Source organism: Felis catus, chromosome D2, assembly GCF_018350175.1.
Source record: "Felis catus isolate Fca126 chromosome D2, F.catus_Fca126_mat1.0, whole genome shotgun sequence".
Classification (NCBI taxonomy): Eukaryota; Metazoa; Chordata; class Mammalia; order Carnivora; family Felidae; genus Felis; species Felis catus.
The window spans coordinates 13563497-13584658 of NC_058378.1; the positions used below are offsets into that span (position 1 = coordinate 13563497).

The following is a 21162-nucleotide window of genomic DNA, read 5'->3' on the forward strand; positions in this document are numbered from 1 at the left end:
AACAAATAACATTTATTTAAAAGAATTTTGTATTTCTGCCCCAGAAGTAATTAATATCCTGATTTTAGTGTGATCATTCCTTTTCTTTTGAATAAACATATATGTATATATTAAACATAAATACATATTTCCAAACAGCAGATGAATTTTTAAAACACGGAGTAGCCAGCACAAGCCTTGCTGTGAAGGCTCCCTGAGAATGTTACGTGAACGGAGTCTGTAGGTCATATTCTGGTTTCATATTCAGCTGCTCTGAGAATTCGCAGAAGCATCTCTCAGGGAATTCGGTGGGGCAGGGTCAGAAGGGAGTTCTGGGAAACATCGGGGCTCACCACAGCCAGGACGAACAGGAGCGTGGCGGTAATGAGCCGCTCTGTGTTTTCTGATTCTAGGCTTTACCAAACGAACTTCTAGCTTTCAGGTGCAGGTCAGAGCAAAGCATTTCTCCTGGGTACAATGATGTAGTCCACTGATCCCAATAACACCTTGCAAGACATAGAGGGGAGAGCTGGAGTTTTGTCAACACATTGTTCAAACAAGCTACATCTATTTAAACGCGTTCGGACAGTGTGGTGGCAGCAGGCATCTTAGTGATGGTGGTCCTTGCTATTTCTTTGGAAAGGACACTGTGTAGGACTGGTTTCCTTCTGCATCTGGTACACAGAGAGCTTCCTGGGGAGATCCTGTTCTGGGGATCACTCTTCAGAGGAGCCCTTGGAATTCCTTTGTTCTGGCATCTCATGTCTGTTTTACCCTCGGCATACTCTCATTGTGGTGGAGCATATTCTCTAGTAACTTTTTAAGAACAAGTGAGTGAGAAGGAAAGCAAATATTTAGAGACTGTGTGCATCTGAGAATATCTTTATTCTGTGCCTGGTTTAGCTGAGTTGAATGGTTTTCCTTCAGTATTTTATTAGCATTGTTCAATTGTCTTTTTTTTTTTTTTAGTTTATTTATTTATTTTCAGAAAGAGAGAGAGAGAGAGTGTGAGCAGGGGAGGGGGCCGAGAGAAGGGGAGAGAGAATCCCAAGCAGGCTCTGCACTGTCAGCGCACAGCCCAATGTGCGGCTTGAACTCACAAACTGTGAGATCATGATCTGAGCCAAATCAGGAGTCAGATGCTAAACTGACTGAACCACCCAGGTGCCCCTCACCTGTCTTTTCTGATGTTGTTTCTGCTAGAAGTTCAGAGCTCTTACAATTCCTGATTCTTTCTGTGTGACTTGTTTTTTATCACTTAGTTTTTTTGTGGGGTTTTTTGTTCTTTGTTTTGTTTTTTTTTTTTTTCTTTTTTTCTTTTTGGCTTTTGCTTCTCTTTGGAATCTGGAATCTTTGTTTCTAATGTCCTAAAATTTCACGGTGATTATGCCTTGTGTGGATATATTTTCATCCACTGTCTTGAGTACTTGCTAGGCTCTTTTCATTCTAGAAACGTGAGCCTTTTTGTTCCAGGTGCTTTTCTTGAATTATTTTGTTGATTATTTCTTCCTCTGCATTTTACTGTTCTCTCTTGTTTTTTGTTTTGGATTTTTTTGACTTACCTTATATCAGTATTGCATTTTCTGTAGTATATTTTAATATGTTTATCGTTTTGGGGATGAGGTTATTCATTCTTTGGTCTTTTTTCTCTGATTTCTTGGAAATTTTCTCAACTTTGTCTTCTGATCCTTTCGTTTATTATTTAAAAAATATTTATTTTGGGAAGAGCGCAAGTGGCAAAGGGGCAGAGAGAGGGAGACAGAGGATCCAAAGCAGGCTGTATGCTAACAGGCTGGCAGAAGCGAGCCCGACGTGGGGCTCAAACTCACGAACCGTGCGATCATGACCTGAGCCAAAGTTGGACACTCAACCTACTAATAAGCCACCCTCGTGCCCCATCCTCTTATCCTTTTAAAAACTATTTAATTTACTGCCGTAATGTTTGGTGACAGCTGGTATATTTTTAATTTTCAAGAGCTCTTCATTTTCTACATGTTCTTATACCATCTCTTCTTTCAAGATGGGTACAAGATCTTAACCTTTCTGGTTTTGCTCTTTCCAAAGGATATTGTAAATTTTTTGTTCTTCTTTTGCATGGTTAGCTACTTCCAGTTTGCTTTTTCCTGCTTTATTGTTTTGATCTCTTCCCTATGAAGGACTTTTTCCTTGGCTGTCTTCTCCTGATTAGGAATCTTGAGCACATGGTTGGGACTTGTCAACTTTGAGTTAATTTCACTCTAAGGTAATCTGGGTGGGCCATTTTTTGGAGAGGACTACTGTCAGGTCTTAGGTCTTTTTCTTAGTCCAGTTGCATCCCAGAGAAAAGAGTCTTCCATCCCTGACTGGAAGGTAAGAGAATGTCTTCTAGCGTTTAGGATCCAGTTGAGGATTAGGGAAGGAAGGAGGGGAAATTCTTAGCAGTTGTAGTTCACTGATCCCACTGAGTTCAGCATCACATCTGTACCTGCGCCTTCAATAGTTCTTATCATTGCCTAGGCCAGAAATCCTGTCTTCACCATCTTCAGAAAATAAACCTCCAGAAGAGTGGTCACCTGGCAACCCATGGCAGGGGTGAGGACCTAGGGATCTAGATGCTTTTCGAATAATGTTCACCCGATGCTCCTTATGTTAAGCTGCCTCCTCCACTTTTCATTTTCACAGTCACCTGATACAGCCAATTTTTATTGAAGAGCCCACGGAGAATTGGGTTTTTTCTCAGCTCTATTCACTGCTGGCTTGGGTCCGTTTACTCTCATCCATCTGCTTTTTGGCTTACGCATTCTATTTTTCTCTCCTATTGTCCCTATTTTTGTTAGCGTATTATTTCAGAAATTGTGTTAACATGCCACATGTATGATATATGTGTGTTGTAATATGTAATTATTAATATATATTAATATGTTCCATATTAACACATTAATACATATCCCAAACAAATATATATACATCTGCACAGATATTTTTATAAATGGGATCATTAACACTACAAAACCCCACCTTTTCGGGGGGGCTTGCCATAGTAGAACTGATAAATCTTTTCATATCAGCACATTCATACAACTGAATGGCTGTATCACTATTTATTTAATTCTTGATGAAAAAAGGTATTTAGATTATTTTCATTATTTTTCCTATTGTACATAATTCAACAATGACCATCACAAGTGCCATATTTGTAACATTTCACATATTCTCTTCTTCATATTTTCTCTTTTCTGTGGTAAATTTTATTTTTGATTTGGCCATAGATCAAATTTAAGACATTCAGGTTATTTCCAGCTTAAAAATGATTGCTGCTATGAATGCATACGTATATGTACATGCATATATAAAGAAAAATTGAGGCCACCCATGAGTGTAGAACACAGATAGCTAGGAGTCTCTTCCCTGGCATGAGATGAGCTGGGAACAGAACAAGAGGGTAGGTGATTGTTGGAATTCTGTGGAGTGATTGAATATCTCTAGAGAATAATATTTCACATTTAGGCCCCAGAGATCCCCTCAAGTAAACTAGATCCCTGCTGAATCACCTAATGGAAAGCTTATCCATTAATAAGCCCTACCAATACAGTCAGGTTTTAGTAGGTCATCCTTCAGTGTGAACAGTCAAGGAGAGCTCCCACATAAAATGTGGAAACTAAGACGGAAGGAGTGACCCTTGAGGAGAGAGATAATGAAGGTAAGAAGCATATTAGTTCTCTCCGGTTATTATTAATCTCAGAAAACCCGTAAGCATCTGTAAAACAAGAACAGGGTACAGTGATAAAGTAACAGAACAAGAAACGCCTAGAATTAGACACTGAAATTAAAATTCAGTCAAACACAGTTTGGAGTCGAGGAAAACTTTGAGAAAATGTAAGAAAGCAGTGATAGAAATGTAAGAAGATGAGTGATACTGAATAGTAAATAGTGAAATCAGAGGGGAAGAAATGAACAGGTAACCGCGCACACCACTGTGGTTTGAGTATACTCACGTGTGTATATCTTTGTTTTTCACGCTGGGGAGAGTGACACCAGCATTACTGTTAGAATCCGCCTGAGGAATCAAGAAGCCATGGGAACAGCATGCCTGGTTATAAGTAACTAAAAAGCAGTTGGATTTTGAAAAAGCGAAACCCTAGTTTTCTTATGAACTGTCTCACGACTATGTTATTTATTTTTTGATTTGTACCTCATCACTCCGTGCTGTATTATATAGAGTGTGGCAGTTCTATCTGTCTTAGAGAATGCTGTATATGTGGTGGTGGGTTCTCCTCCCCAGTCTGCCATATACATACCAATCACTAAGATCATCCTAGAATAGTCCTCAGGTGGACAGAGGAATAAACAGGTAACTAAAAGAAGAAAAATCTCCAGAACTGACAGACACGAATCTTTAAATTGAACGAGCCTACCCGGTACCTGATAAATTCGTGAATAAAGAACCATGCCACAGTACGTTATTATGAAATTAAAAATACCAGGAATAAAAAACCACCACTATGGTTGAGGAGATAAATGAAAGTAGTGTTTTTAAACTATAAGGCAAGGGGCAGTACCTTCAAATTTTTGAAGGAAAATAATTTTCAACTTAGAATTCTGTACCTGGTTAAACTATCGATAAAACGATGAAATTTCAGAGTAAAGATGTATTTGGACACGTAAGGACAAAGAATATTTACCTCCTTGTGCCTTTTTAAGGAAAGTACTAGATGATGTGCTCCAAGACAATCTGGGACTAAACCAAGAAGGAGGAAGATGGGCAATTCACATACCTGTGGGTCTCAGTTAAGAGAAAGCAGTGAAGGTGGGGGGGGCCTGGGTGGTTCAGTCAGTTAAGTGTCTGTCTCTTGATTTCGTCTCAGGTCATGATCTCAGGGTTCGTGGGACAGAGTGCAGCCTCAGGCTCTGTGCTGACAGTGCAGAGCCTGCTTGGGATTCATTCATTCATATTCTCTCTCTCTCTCTCTCTCTCTCTCTCTCTCTCTCTCTCTCTCTCCCTCTCTCCCCCCCCTCCCCCTCCCGTGTGCATGCTCGCGCTCTCTCCCTCTCTCTCAGAATAAATAAATATAAAAAAGCAAAAAAGAAAGTAATGAAGGGAATTACTAAGATGATAGCTGTTAGAGCAGACCCAGAGAGCCACCAGACTAAATGGAGTAGAAAGTAGGTCTTCAGGATAGAGAGATTCGCTGAATAAGGGAGCTGGATGGAGTGCTTGCCTGCATGGAGCAACTGAAATAAATGTGAAAAAGCCTTAGAAAAGGAAGATGTACCGCCAAAGGAAGGACTTTCAGAAGCTTGGAGAAATGGCTCTATGAGGAAGGAAGTTTGTCAAGTGTGGTGCTTCTTTCTGTAGTGAACCACATTTATGTATATTATAAACAGTATATTTAATTATGTTATTTATATTATACATACATATATACACATATATACACATATATATACATATGTATATATATTATGTTATATATATTATATATTATATATATAATATTATATGTATTATATGTATGTATATATATTATATGTATATATATGTACACACACATATAAATATATGTATATTTAATTAATTTGGCTCAGGTCATGATCTCACAGTCTGTGAGTTTGAGCCCCACGTCGGGCTCTGCTCACAGTTCAGAGCCTGGAGGCTGCTTTGGATTCTGTGTCTCCCTCTCTCTCTGCCCCTCCCCTGCTCATGCTCTGCCTCTCTCTGTCTCAAAAATAAAAACATTAAAAATTTTTTTTTTAAATAATTAACTGAAGATAACTATATATGGAAAGTATGGCAGGAGATAGGAGTATTAATACAATACCCATGGCTCATCGCAGGCTAAACTTCCTAAGCGAGCACATCTCTTAATTATATACTATCAGAAAACATGGTTTTGAGACTTTGGAGGCTTGGGAAGGAAGAAAAAGAGCTGTTGGTTTTCTACTGAGTTTCCATTTGTTTTTAGTCATATATGCAGTGCTTTGATAATTAAAACAGTTCAGTTGTACAGAAACACATTGAAACGTTTAAATGTTTTTAACTACCTTAATTGTGTCTGTTCTTTTTTACTTGTAGCAAACTTAGCTAAAGAACATAGGTGGTGTTGTGGTCACAATTATAAATTCAGGAGCCAAATGACTTAGGTTTCTGTTTCTTCTCTACTTTTTTACTAGCTCTTTGGAGTGGTTTAACCTCTCTAAATCCTAGTCTCCTAAACTATAAAATGGGGTTAATAATAATATACCCCTCATAGGGTTTTTGTGAGACTGAGTCAGACAGTCTATGCAAAGCGTACCAAAGTATCTGGCATGTAGCAGTTTCTCAGTAAATGTTTTATTAAAATCAGGATAAAAGCAATTACTTTTTATACTTAGTTGAATCCATTTACTAAAATGTACTTTCAAGAAATAAATTCTGTGAATATTTTTATGTAATGTATCAGTTACTTAAGTTAATTGGGTCTACTCTTCAAAACATTGTAGAAAACAGGGCACCTGGGTGGCTCAGTCAAACATTCAACTCTTGATTTCGGCTTAGGTCCCGATCTCAGGGTCATAGGATCGAGCCCCGCCTTGGGCTCTGTGCTGGGCATGGAGCCTGCTTGAGATTCTCTTTCCGTCTGCCCCTCTCCCCCGCTCATGCTCCCTCTCTCTTTTATAAAAAAAAAAAAAAAAAAAAAAGACAAAAAACAATTTGGAAATTCATTGTTCACAAATCTTTGCCTAATCATTGCTACACTGAAAATGAAGCTTCCAATTTCATATACAGACTTTGAAGTTAGAATAACCCGGGATTACATCCTGACTGCAGTTATTTTCTACTCATAAATTTGGAGGAGTTTCTTTTTCATAATCCGCTTTATTGAGGTATAACCTACAAACAATAAAATTCACAACTTTTACGCTTACCATTTGATGTGTTTTGGCAAAAATATATGGTGGTGTAACTACAACCACGGTCACAATACACAACACTACCATCATGGGACACCTGGGTGCCTCAGTCAGTTAAGCATCAGACTCTTGATCTCAGCTAACGTCTCGATCTCAGGGTCATGAGTTCCAACTCATGCTGGGCATGAAGCCTACCTTAAAAAAAAATTACCATCGTTGTGTGAGTGTCTTAAATCTCCAAAGCTTAGTTTTGTCACCTGCAAAATAACGATGAAACCTAGCAATCCAAGAGGACTGTAAACATAGGGACTAATATATAGAGAGAGGGCCATGCACAGGGAAGACACTGCTGGTGTCCTTATCATACTCACCGGTGTTTCTTCTTTTCTAGCCTCTGAAAGTTCTGCTGAAGACAGTGAGCAGGAGGATGAGACAGGTGCTCAAGACAGAGACCACAGTGGCAAAGAGGAATCGAAGATCGATCATTTGACCCATACCAGAAACGATCTTATTGCAAAAGAGGAACAGAACAGTTCATCTTTGCTAGAAGACAACAAAGTCCATGCAGATTCGGTGATCTCCAAAGCGGTGTCAAAATCTCCAGAAAGATTAAGAAAAGATATGGAAGCATTATCTGAAGATACGGATTATGAAGAAGACGATGAAATCACAAAAAAGAGAAAAGACGGTAAGAAGGACAGTGCAGAGAAGTCTTCAAAGCCTCAAGTCAAACGTGGTAAAAGAAGGTATTGCACTACAGAGGAGTGTTTGAAAACTGGATCGCCGGGCAAAAAGGAAGAGAAGGCCAAGAGCAAAGAATCACTTTGCATAGAGAACAGCAGCAACAGCTCTTCGGATGAAGAGGAGGACGAAAAATCAAAAACAAAGCTGACGCCAACGAAGAAATACAACGGTTTGGAGGAAAAGCGAAAATCTCTACGGACAACCGGTTTCTATTCAGGATTTTCAGAAGTGGCAGAAAAAAGGATAAAACTTTTAAATAACTCTGATGAGAGACTTCAGAACAGCAGAGCTAAAGATCGGAAAGACGTGTGGTCGAGCATTCAGGGACAGTGGCCGAAGAAGACTCTGAAGGAGCTCTTTTCAGACTCGGACACTGAGGCGGCAGCCTCCCCGCCCCATCCCGCCCCCGAGGAGGCGTCCGCAGAGGGCTCGTTGCAGCCGGTGGCCGAGGAGGAGGGCTGCCCCCCCAGCGCCGAGCTGGAAACACCGCCGCCGGCCGGCGCCGACAGTAAGCCCGCCGAGGAGAAGCCGGCGGAGGTCACTGACAAAAAAGCGGAATTTCCCAGCAGCGGCAGCAACTCCGTGCTCAACACCCCCCCTACCACCCCCGAGTCGCCTTCCTCGGTCACTGTAACGGAAGCCGGTCGGCAGCAGTCTTCGGTGACCGTGTCGGAGCCACTGGCCCCGAACCAAGAAGAGGTTCGCAGTATCAAGAGTGAGACCGATAGCACAATTGAGGTGGACAGTGTCGCGGGGGAGCTGCAGGACCTCCAGTCGGAAGGGACCAGCTCGCCGGCAGGCTTTGACGCCAGCGTGAGCTCCAGCGGCAGCAATCAGCCGGAACCAGAGCACCCCGACAGAGGTGAGGGCCGAGCCGTGTCCGTTGGCGTAGTGTAGAACCTTCTGACGTTTCCAAGGGCTTCACGGTAGCGCTCGTTAGAGCACGAGGCGCAGAAGTGAAGTCCTTGCGTGAACGCGGTAAAAATGGAAATTGGAAGGGTGCTTTGAGTAATGGATAGCGAATGCGCTGAAAAGCTTGGGGGGGACTTACCGTCCCGTGCGTGAGCTGTCCGTGACATCCCCAGGGGACCAGAGCACGTGCGGGGCACGCACCCAGGCCCAAATCCACACCTTTTTGAAGATTCCTTATACGCTGGTTGACTATGTGGCATGAGCAGCTTCAATATATATCTGTAACGTTGTTTTCGCAATTGTAACCGATGTGTGTTTTCTCACAAACATTTTGATTTGTTGACAGACCCCTCCACCCTTAACCAAATACTGTATGTAGGGGTTTGGAGCAACCAACTGTCCAGGCACTGCTTTCCTCAGACAACCGTGTCAAACTGATTTTCAAGCCTGACTAACTTGTGTGAGTTTGTAAAGGAATTTGATGCTTTCTTAGATGCATAGCTTCCAGATCGAAGGAGCAATGTGTATGTTGCCCTCCAGTAATACTTTCTTGATTTTCCGTGAAGTTGTTAAAAGTGGAAACCCAAATTAGTACTTTGAAAAGTATCGGTGCCCTTTGATTTTGCCATAGCTGTTCTTGTGTCTTCATTCTTCTTACAGGCCACTTCACTCAGGCGTCTTTAGATGAATAGAATATACGCCGACAGTTGGCTTTGAAACCTACTTTTTCGCTGTAAAGATAGGATGTGTACTTTATGTAACATACCGGTTTTTATTATGCTAGTTTGAGATTTTTAGCTAAGCTTAAAGAGATGTATGTGATACAGATCAGGTGAGTTAATTCCTGATTTTCTCACACAATTTTTCTTTTCCTTCTTTTCTTTTTCCAGCTTTAGTGAGATATAATTGATGGAACATTGTCACACAAATCTTGACTTAAAACATTTCTTTTTAAAAAATAAATATTGGGGTACCTGGGTGGCTCAGTCGGTTAAGCGTCCGACTTCAGCTCAGGTCACGATCTCGCGGTCCGTGAGCTCGAGCCCCGCGTCGGGCTCTGGGCTGATGGTTCGGAGCCTGGAGCCTGCTTCTGATTCTGTGTCTCCCTGTCTCTCTGACCCTCCCCCATTCATGCTCTGTCTCTCTCTGTCTCAAAAAAAATAAATAAATTAAAAAAAAATAAAAATGAAAAATAAATATTAAGTAAAAGATGTAATTGCAGTTCAATTGGGATCTTCTTTGGTTTTTCACATTCACACATACAGCTACAGTATGTGTGCCATAAAAAAGAGATGCAGTAGCTTCTGATAGAAGCCGGTTAGCATTGCCCTTTTGAATCTTAATCTTGACTAGGTTGAAAAGAATGCAACTTAAGAAATACTCCTGGGGCGCCTGGGTGGCTCAGTCGGTTAAGCGTCCAACTCTTAGTCTTGGCTCAGGTCATGATCTCATGGTTCGTGAGTCATGGGATATTCTCTCTCTCTCTCTCTCTCTCTCTCTCTCTCTCTCTCTCTTTCTCTCTCTCTCTCTCTCTCTCTCTCTCTCTCTCAAAATAAATTAAAAACAAAAAGAAACTTTAGAAGAAGTACTCCCAAATTTAGGGTAACAGAGACCATCCGCTATACCAGAGCAAAGAGAGAATTGTTCTCTCTTTAGAAATAAATTCTTGGGGCACCTGGGTGGCTCAGCCGGTTGAGCATCCGACTTCGGCTCAGGTCATGATCTCGCAGTTCGTGGGTTCGAGCCCCATGTCAGGCTCTGTGCTGACAGCTCAGAGCCTGGAGCCTGTTTCAGATTCTGTGTCTCCCTCTCTCTGTGCACCTCTCCCGCTCATGCTCGCTCTCTGTCTCTATGTCTCTCAAAAACGAATAAATGTTAAAAAAAAAATCTTTTTTAAAAAGAAAAATTCTTAAGCATTTATTTCATATGGCCTTATTTTAAGAAATTTGTCTACTGATACCAGAGAATTCACATTGCGTCAGAAGTAAAAATGTAAATTTTACAATTTAGATTTAGGATTTCCCTCCAGTTGGCTTACACATTTACTTACTTATATCCAGTGGCTTCCATTACTCTTTATTTCTTGCAGCTGAAAGCTTCAGAATTAAAACTCTTTTAGGGAGAACTCTGACAATTATTTTTAAGATTCTGTGCTTCAATATAGTCATTATCTTCATCACCTTCTTTGTGTTTTATTTAAGTTGTTATATTAAAATAGCTTTAGAAGAAGTTATTGCTAAGATGTAATTAAAAAACAGTCTAGAAGTTGCAAACAAAACAGTCAATGGCCTATTCCGTTTTTGACCAAGGAAGCCATGTCTTATATACTCGACTGATATTATCGTTGGTAACAGGACTAAGAAATATTTTTTGTAGCATGACATAATTTTTATCACATCTGTATCATGTCATTATAGTATTTTAATACTATAGTAGTATACAGTATAGTATTTCATTGTACTGAGTAGAAACAGGACTTTATTAATCTCCGGAAAAGATAGTCTGGTAGACGATATATATATAATTAGAAATACATAGAAACACAGTAGATGCTGTGGACCAAGTTAATAGTATAGAGAAAAATGTACTGAAACTATAGTTTGGAGTAGTTGTCAAGCCATGAAGCCTGGCAGGTCATGGAAAGTCTTAGTGAAGATGTAGGATGTGGGCTAGTCCTTGAAGAAAAGGAAGACATTTATGAAGTTTCAGGATAATTTCCTACCAAGAAGGTGAAACGTTACGTAGGATTATTATGCTGGATTTATAAATGGTATATGTGTTAACCGGTGCCCTGCCACTGAAGTTACTGTTAAAATAAATAAATTGGTAAAACAGCTAAGTGTGAATTACTACTAAAATTTATCCCATTAATATGATGATATTTTAAAGTTGTTAATATCATTGTAAGCTATATCATTAATGTTTTCATCTGTAATTAAATCTTAATATTTTGGTTCTATTGAATTTTCGCAAATTTCAGTTTTTATTTTCATCATTTACCTGTTTTTGGAGTTACTAGACTCATAAACTCCCAGTTCTGTATTGAGAACTATTTTTAGTTTGTATCTGATTTTTCTAAGAAGGAAGTGCATACTTTATTTGCTTTTTTAAAACTCTTTTATTATGTGTAATAATTCAATTAATGAAAATTTGTTCTAAAAATTATAGTAATTCTGTGATAATTTGTAAAGCTCATAAAGAACATGCATAGTTTGAGAATTGTTCTATGCTTCTAAAATGTGAGATTAATTTATACCTAGGAAAGCTTGATTTTATTTTGTGTTACTGAATCATTTCTTTTCCATCGTAGCCTGTACAGGTCAGAAAAGAGGGAAAGAATCTCAGGGAGGAGGAAGTTCATCAAAAAAGCAGAAGCGAAGCCATAAAGCAGCAGTGGTAAACAACAAAAAAAAGGGAAAAGGCAGTAAGTGTGAAACCTCTAATTATTTATGTATAAAAATAATGGCGGATATGTTTCCCCTCCCCCCCCACCCCCCCCATTAAGAAAGGGATATTCAGGATATGGGATAGTTAAATATTTTGATTTTTGTCTCTACTGTCAAAAGAATCACACAGAAGTCTTCTGATCCTAGGTAAATTCTAGGATTAAGCAGTCTGGTGTTATTCAGCAGTGGTATTGATTGCTGATGAATGACCAGGTAATCCTTTTGAAAATAATAGCCAGTGTAATGTAAACTCAACATCTTTGTTAGTTTTATGTCCCACAGTTTTTCCAATTGCCATTGTATGTATCACATATAATTGAAAATGCTTCAATTATATATTATTTTTATTACAGTGAAATTGATTGCTTTGTAATTCTTCAAGGCAAAATCAGACTGGAAGAGAACAATCAAGGTAGCTTTAGAGCTGTACCTCCAACAAGTCCAGTCTATTACTTTTGTCGTTCGTACCCCAAACTCTGTGTCCCAAGAGCAGCTAGAAGCAGTACTAAAGATTTAACTTTAGTAATGGCTCTGTTTGTTGACCAGCAGGAATTTATATACTGTATTTCTCCTGAGAGCTGCACATTTAATCTCTCTTTTGTAGACAAAGTGAGAAGCAGAAAATATGTAAAGAATTTTTTTTCAGGTGCCCCACACTGACCTCCTGCTGCTCTTCCAGGAGACTCCTGCCACCTCCACTGCCTGACCTTTGCTATCGGCCGGCTTGGCTGCACTTCAGTGCAGAAAAGGGTTATGCGGCCAGCTCCCCGAGGTTCTGCTGAGCCCATATGACTTCCAGGCGGTGAATATGGCGTCCCTCGGGGCCCCGGGCGGCTGTGCTCAGCAAGGCCGTGAAAGCCGGGCTGAGGCAGACCACTGCATCAGAGCGGGGCCAAGCCTTGGGTGGCTTAGCTAGCAGTTGCCAGGGCTTCCAGAGCAGCAGTGGGGGGTTTGGGGGGGATCCTTTCGAGATGTGTGTAAAGGAGTGGTGGAGTTTCTTCATTCTCAAGACACCACAGTGGGAGGAGTTGCTGTCTACCTTTCCTATCTAGAATACTTGTCAGGCTTTGAAAGCCCGACTATGCCTTTTTTGGGGTAGCTGTTAGTAGATAAAGAATCAATAAATTCATGCCAAATTGATCACCAATTATTTGGAATAACCAACAGCATATTTAAAGTGTTACTACACAGTGATGTTTTTGTCTTCAAGACTTTACCATTTAATGACAGGTCCTAGGAGGGCTCCTCTTCAACGAGTCAGTTAATGTATTCCTATAATTTAGCGGTATAGTGGGTATATATAATTGTATTCAAACACTGTTCTGCAGCAGTAACAGTTAATTATATTCTCCCATTTTAATTATTGGGCTTAAGGCTTGATAAATCAGAATGAGGAAGCCATTCTCTGAGAAAAATTTAGTAAAGTTGAACTAACTCATGGAATCTAAGATAATACTTTGTATCCAGAAAGGTAATCCATGGAAATATCAATCCCATCATCTACTCATTCACATGGTTAAACAGTTAAGGTTAAGCCTTTCTGTTCCAGTACTGAGGCTTTAATCAGCAAAGGCAGTTGTAACATAATTATTTTGCAGATTTGTGAAATCTTCATAGTGAATATATTTACCAGAGTATAACTGATGGTTTATTTTAGTCCACAAGCTACGACGTAGGAGTTACTTAAGGAAAAAAAATCATTGTACACATCAAAGTTTAGAGTTCATTCCCAAAGAAGTTTTTTTAAGGAATTTCATGATTATCTTTCATTGTTTGCTTGTGGCCAGAGGAGTAGAAAAAGTGTTACATGTACCTGTTCTGTATACAACCCAAAATGTGAAAATTAAGTTGCTACAATGAGTCACTTAAAAAGATGCTGTATTCTATTTTATATATAGTAATCTAATAGAATAAAAAGCCATTCAAATCTATAATTATGATACATTTGATAGTCTACCAGGTATAACGGAAGATTAGTTTGAATGTTTTTTTAAAAAAAATATTGGCAATTCAGGTAAGAAGCATTTTTTGGTTTTGGTTTTGTTTTCCTAAACTGAGATGCTACTGTATTTATACATGACAATTTTCCAGGTTTCTAGGCAGGGTCTATAAAGCAAGGTATTTATTTGAGTAATAAATTCATGCAGTTAATTTTTAAATTAATTTTTCACTAAAGTCTGTGACAAATTTTTTGTTACTTTTCTGTCTACTCACGCTTTTCTTTCTACTTTTATTTCAGCAAACAGTAGTGATAGTGAAGAACTTTCTGCTGGGGAAAGTGTAACGAAGACTCAGTCAGTCAAATCGGTTTCTACTGGAATGAAGTCTCACAGTACCAAATCTCCGGCCAGGACACAGTCCCCGGGAAAATGTGGAAAGAATGGTGACAAGGATCCTGATCTCAAGGAACCCAGTAATCGACTACCCAAAGTTTACAAATGGAGTTTTCAGATGTGTAAGTGACAGCTAGTAAGAGGAAGAAGCTTCAGCCTAGTAATTTTGAGGCTAATCCCTCTGAAAAAGAGGCTGTAACCAAACTTGAGACATCATGACCAGTTGTAGTGTCGAGAGCATATTTGGATCTTGATTTGAATAAACAAATTGCTAACAGAAAAATTTTAAGGCAATTCAGGCAGATACCAATATTGAGTAGATATTTATGATATGATATTAGAAATTTGCTTTAAAACAATCTAGTCTTGGGGGTGGGAGTAGATGGGGTATAAATAAGACAAGATTTGCCATAATTGCTAATCACTGAAGCTGGGTGGTGGTATATGGGACTCCATTATTCTATATTCTCTATACTTTTGTTTATATGAGAAATCTCCGTAATAAACACTTTTCGAAAAAGATTATCCCAGCGTTTCTCACACACGGAGATAGTCTTAGGAAATTGAAAACTGCTCTTTAGAGCTTTTAAAAATTTTCCTACAACTTAAAAGTTATATACACTCAAAAAAAAAAAAAAAAAAAAAAAAACCAACCACACATTACACATACTCATAAAAATCTAAAGAAAGAACAAAAAGAGGCCAAAAGAGAAAAATGTATCCACAGTCCTGACATTCAAAAATATATTCAATTTTAACATTTTGGTGTCTTTCCAAGTATAAGTTTTAGTGATACATTGTGGTGATACTGTATATGAATGAGGAATTTTTAGCATGCATGTTTAGGTTATAAGGTTTTTAATTCTACACACACATACATTCAACACATACCATGCATGTATTCTGTACCAGGCATATGTAGGCATACCTTTTTTAAAAAGATTATTTTATGTATGTATGTATGTACGTATGTGTGTATTTCATGTTTATTTATTTTTGAGAGAGAGACAGAGTACAAGTGGGGGAGGGGCAGAGAGAGAGGGAGACACAGACTCCTAAGTGGGCTCCAGACTCTGAGCTGTTAGCACAGAGCCCAACGTGGGGCTTGAACCCACAAACTGAGATCATGACCTGAGCCAAAGTTGGACACTTAACCGACTGAGCCACTCAGGCGCCCCTATTTTATTTATTTACATTTTTGAGAGAGGGAGAGAGACAGCATGCATGTAGGGGAGAGGGAGTGAGGGAGGGAAGAGAAAGGGAGAGAGAATGAAAGAGAATGAATGAATATCTTAAGCAGGTTCCACACTCAGCATGGACCCTGACTCGGGGCTGATCCATGACTCTGGGATCATAACCTGAGCTGAAATCAAGAGTCAGAGGCTTAGCCCACTGAACCGCCCTGACACCCCTAAAGATTTTATTTTTAAGTAATCTCTAAACCCAGTGTGGGGCTAGAGCCTACAACCATGAGATCAAGACTCACGTGCTCCACTAACTGAGCCAGCCAGGCGCCCTTATGTAGGCATAGTTTCTCATGTTCTAGCTAGAAAAAAAAAATCTCAGGGAAACAAATGTTCACAAGCCTTGGTTTTAGTTTATCTGTCTTGACATTTTTCTACAACCATACTACATGCTTTCTTTTATATGGTAAAATTTTGTTTAAAAATACATACTGATGAAAGTTTTAAATTCGCAGCGGACTTGGAAAATATGACAAGTGCTGAACGCATCACAATTCTTCAAGAGAAACTTCAGGAAATCAGAAAACATTATCTGTCATTAAAATCTGAAGTAGCTTCCATTGATAGGAGGAGAAAGCGTTTAAAGAAGAAAGAGAGAGAAAGTAAGTGTTAACCTTCCTTTACTTAAACGAGCAGTTTATGACCCTACAGTTAGATTCATGTGAGTTTATGTCTGGGTCTTCGGGCAAGTTCTTTAATCGCTCTGCCTTATTTTCCTCATCTATAAAATGGGGAAGAATTTAAAGAAAAAATGATCTCAAGTCACAGGTCACAATGTTCACTTTCATGGAGTTTATAGTCTGCTTTAAAAAACAAAACAAATAAGATTTCAGATAGTGAACAGCACTGTGAAGAGAGTAATGTTAAGGCAGAGATTGGATGGGTTGTGTTAGGTTACAAATGATCAGGACATGTTCATTGAGACCTGAATGACCAGAGGAAGCGAGAGAAGTTAAATCTGGGGGAAAAGAGTTCTCTCAGTCTGCCAGGGCTGCCATAACGAAGTACCACGACTGGGGTCTTAAACAACAGGAAACGTATTGCTTGTCTCCAAATACTGTCACGTTGGAAGTTAGGGCTTCAACATAGAAATTTGGGGAGACACGGTGCTCAGTCCATAAAAGAGTCCTGGGCAGAGAAAACAGTATTGGAACTTTTGACATTTTGGGGCCGGGTAAGTCTTTGCTGATGGGGTGGGGGTGGGGGCAGGGCAGGGGGGGCGGGGAGAGGTCTGTGCACCGCACGATGCTTAGCAGCATCGCTGGCCTCTACCCACTGGATGCCAGCAGCAACCTACAGTTGTGACAACCAAAAATGTCTCAAGACATTTTTCAGGTATCTTCTAGGGGGCAAAATCACCCCAGGGTGAGAACATCTGCTATGACGGAATACATTTGGTGCCTTTCGGAAGCAGGAAGAAAATCATTGTGGTGAAAGCAGTGCAAACATCAGCTAGGTAGGCAGAGGCCGACTCCTGTGGGGCCTTATAGGCAAGGATGAGGGGTGGAGATTTTATTCTAAGTGAGACAGAGAGCTGTTTCAAAGTTTTAAACAAGGAAATGACATGGTCTATTCATAGTACTTAAAGATCACCTGCTGTGTAGAAAGCAGACTCTAGAGAGGCAGGGGTAGAAGGAAGCAGTGTCTGTCGATTAGGAAGCCCATCGCAGTGGCTTTGGGGAGCGGGCGACAGTGCCTTGACTGGGGTACTTGCAGGGAAGATGGAGAGCAGTCCGTGTTCTTAGCACTTGCTGATGGATATGGTGTGGGTGGAGCAAAGAGGAATTGAGATGATTTGTAGGTTTCCAGCAGGAACAAATGGCTACATGGTGCTGACTTTGGAAACCGAGGAGGACCTAGAAAAGGTAACATTGTGGGTTGAGGAACACAGGATCAGACGTTTTGTTTTCTCCATGTTACTTTTTGAAATGCCTAGTAGGCATCCAAGTGGGATGCCAGGTAGACAGTGGGGTACATAAGCGTGTAGCTCAGCGGGAAGGCAGGACTAGAGAGCAAATTTTTAAGTCATTGCCTGGCCATAATACAGTAGTTAACTGTAAGCGGTTTGTTAAGCCCCAATACTTGAGTAGATCACCTAGAAGACAAATGTGGGTACAAAAGAAGGAGAGCTGGGGCAAGCCAGCTTTTACAAGTAGGGCTGAGAGGGAGAAGATTAGCAAGACGTGAAGAGTAGCCTTGAATGAAGAAAACCCATGAAGGTGGCCAAGAGTTGAGGAGGCCAGTGGTCATCTGTGCCAAATGCTGCTGAAAGGCCAGCAAAGCGGTCAGTGGCTGGGCCGTGCTGGAATCATCGGTGGCCTTTTTGAGAGCATGTACTGTGAGCTGTGGAGGTGCAGAAGCTGGTCTAAAGCTGATTCAGAAGAGAGGGGGAGGCAAGGAAGTAGAGATGGTGACTCTAGGAAAAATCTCACGTTTGCTATGAAGGGAACAGAGAAAGGGGACCCTAGGGGCGGGGGTGGGGGGACAAAGTCATTGCAAGCTTATGATTATGCCTCCCCGACCGTCCTCTGTTTCCACTGCTCCCATTCTCTGATGAAAATCAAAGCATTTTGATTTTCATTTTCTTTTTCTCCAGAAGAATGTTCTTCGTTCCCTTTTCTGCTGTTGTGATAAGTCCTATACCTCTCCACCTTTGTCTAGGCTTTTTAATTTGTGGAGAGACTGAAAGTCTGGGTCGTGGAGTGATTCGAAAAGAAATTAAATGTTAATATATAGAAAGTATATACAGAAGCATTCTGTCAAAGGAAGGGGATCAGGGTTTTATTTGATAGGTAACCATTTTTTTTAAAGTTTATCTTGAGAGAGAATGCACACACAAGCAGGGGAGGGGCAGAGAGAGAGAGGGAAAGCGATTCCCATGTAGGCTCCACACTATCAGCACAGAGCCCAGTGCGGGGCTCGATCCTGCGAACCATGAGATCATAACCTGAGCTGAAATCAAGAGTCCGATGCTTAATCGACTAAGCAGCCGCCTAGGCGCCCCTCCCCTGATACATAACCATTTAAAAATAATTAAAAATCAACTATAAGCATACTATTTAAATTCTTGTGCCAGCGCTCCTTATTCTTCCATCGCCTAAGCCTTGTTAGAGTGTTTTCATGTAGTAAGATGTCTACCCAGAAACATCTCCTCTGAAACAGTGTTTGTATGTGTGGTCACCATAGATTCTCTGTAGCAAGTGATTCTTATAAATGGATGCCTTCCCTGGGGAGTTAGCAGTAAAAGTCAGTTCCTAAATACTATTTAAAATATCAGTGGAAAATGACTATCTCAGCTGTTCAAAGAAATGCAAATCAAATAGGGTACTATTCCTAGCCAAAAAAAAAAAAAAAAAAAAAAAAAAAAGTATAATTGAAACCAGTGCTAGGAAAATATGGTGAAATTTATATTTTATGCATTGCTGGAAGCATTGGCACAATTATTATGGAAAACAGTTTGACTATGTATTTGGAGAACTAGCTAATTCCGGTTCTAAGAATAGGTCCCAAAGAGAAATATGTGATGATAAAGAAGTTTGTCATTGTAATATTTATAATAACAGATAGAAATTATTTAAATTGTATTATCAAGTGATACATTGCATGGAATAAAAAGAAGTAGACATTTAAATTTTTATTTGTAACGCTCAAAATATTTATTATATTGTTGTTAGCAACAGGAAGACACTAGAATTAAATAAGTTAAAGTTCATAAATATAATGGAATCCTATTCAACTTTGAAAAGAAAAAGAGGTAGATCTATATATGTACCAATATGGAACAGTCTCCTAAGGTAAGTTGTTAAGTGTTAAAAAAAATAATCAAGAGGGGTGGCTGGGTGGCTCAGTCACTTAAGTGTCTGACTTTGGCTCAGGTCATGATCTCATGGTTTTCGAGTTCAAGCCCTGCATCAGACTGTGCTAACAGCTCAGAGCCTCGGCCTGCTTTGGATTCTGTGTCTCCCTCTCTCTCTGCGCCTCCCCTGCCTGCATGCTCTGTCTCTTTGACAGTAAATTTCATATTAAAAATAAAAAAAAAAATAAATAAAAATAAATAAATAAATAAATAAATAAAATAATCAAAAGTCTATTAATCAAAAGTCTAATAATCAAAAACACTATACTATGGTGCTTCTACTTATATTTTCAAAGTAAAGTTATAGCTACACATGTTAAATTTGCATATCCTATCTCTAGAGGCTGGAGAGGACATTCCTCTAGAACAGGGATTGGAACATTTTCTGTAGAGACAGTTAATAAATATTTTGGCCTTTGTGGGCCAAGGGGCCTCCTTGGAACATTTGACCCTGCCATTGTAGGTGGAAAATCTACCATAGGCAGGAGGTAAACAAATGGGCGTGGCTGTGTTTCAATAAATTTTATATATATATAGTTTATTTAAGTAATTTCTGCACCCAATGTGGGACCTGTAGTGTCAACCCCGAGATCAAGAGCCACACACTCTGACAACTGAGCCAGCCAGGCACCCTTCCAATAAATTTTTCTTATCAGAAACAGGTGAGGGAGCTCTTTCTGCCCATGCGCCTGTCCCAGTGCTTTTAATAAAATCACCTTTTTTATGCCAAACAAACAACAGGTGGGCCAGATTTGGCCTTGGGACAGTAATTTGCCAGCACCTCTACTAGAGTTTTGAAGACTGAAGCAACTGGTAACAACAGGGAAGTGAAATTTGGAGGACTTAGGAGGGTTTTCATGAGGCAGAGATTTGCTTTTCCACCTTATATTCCTGTACGGAAGGAATTTCTTTTACCTTGTGCATGTATTCCTTAAAACATTTTGTTTTTCAAATATTGATTTATAGGGGCACCTGGGTAGTTCAGTTGGCTGAGCATCTGACTTCAGCTTAGGTCATGATCTCACACGGTTTGTGAGATTGAGTCCCACATCGGGCTCTGTGCTGACAGCTTGGAGCCTGGAGCCTGCTTCTGATTCTGTCTCACTCTCGCTCTCTCTGCCCCTCCCCACTGTGCTTCCATGGGCTCACTCGCTCTCTCTCTCTCTCTCAAAAATAAACTTTAAAAAATATTGATTTATAACAATGAGAGAATTTCCCTGAAGAAACTAACGGATGTGTCATTTGCTTTGTATGCGAAGTGCAGGAAAAAGCAGTAGTCAAGCTGTGGACCCTTTTGTGCCAACACTAAGAATCGCTCTCATCACCCTTTAAATTTGTAAGAAACTCTAAACACAGAAAGATGCAGGAACTAGGAGGAAGGAAAAGATTTTTGGGTGGATTACCACTTTTTCTTATTGGATTCAAAGTTCTTTTTGATGTTTGTCTCACTGTTGCAAAGTCGATTCTTGGTTTTATTTCCATGTCTTAATAGACTGGGTGCACAATTGTTTTTTTCCTAATATGATCTGTGTGGGAGCGGCGTTCCCTGATCTGTCCCTTTTCCTTAACTCTGTATTTCAGGACTGTCTAGAGCTACTTGAGATACACTAGTTTTTCCTTTCTTTACATCATGGCATTGTGACCTCCGGGCTGCTCTTGCAGGCTTGAGTGATTTCAGAGAATACGACAGGCTTTTAGCTTACGGGGCTGGTGTTTTCTTTCTCTCTGTTGTCGTATGTACGTTTATTAAGCCTTTGGTTTGGTTTCCCCTTTCTTCA

General features: G+C 39.9%; 1 protein-coding gene across 4 annotated transcripts in view; it reads left to right on the forward strand.

The window, feature by feature from the left end:
• ARID4B (AT-rich interaction domain 4B) overlaps window positions 1-21162 on the forward strand; it is a 153955-nt gene that overhangs the window by 131032 nt on the left and 1761 nt on the right. For 2 of the 4 annotated variants that reach the window (XM_011287214.4, XM_019814300.3), the window contains 4 exons: window positions 7241-8455; window positions 11816-11929; window positions 14191-14406; window positions 15984-16130. In XM_011287214.4, the coding sequence (XP_011285516.1) occupies window positions 7241-8455; window positions 11816-11929; window positions 14191-14406; window positions 15984-16130 (1692 nt within the window). Of the gene's footprint in view, window positions 1-7240; window positions 8456-8851; window positions 8966-11815; window positions 11936-12597; window positions 12754-14190; window positions 14407-15983; window positions 16131-21162 lie in introns of those variants that run through there. The other 2 variants (XR_002147011.3, XM_023240382.2) reach the window with 2 other exon arrangements.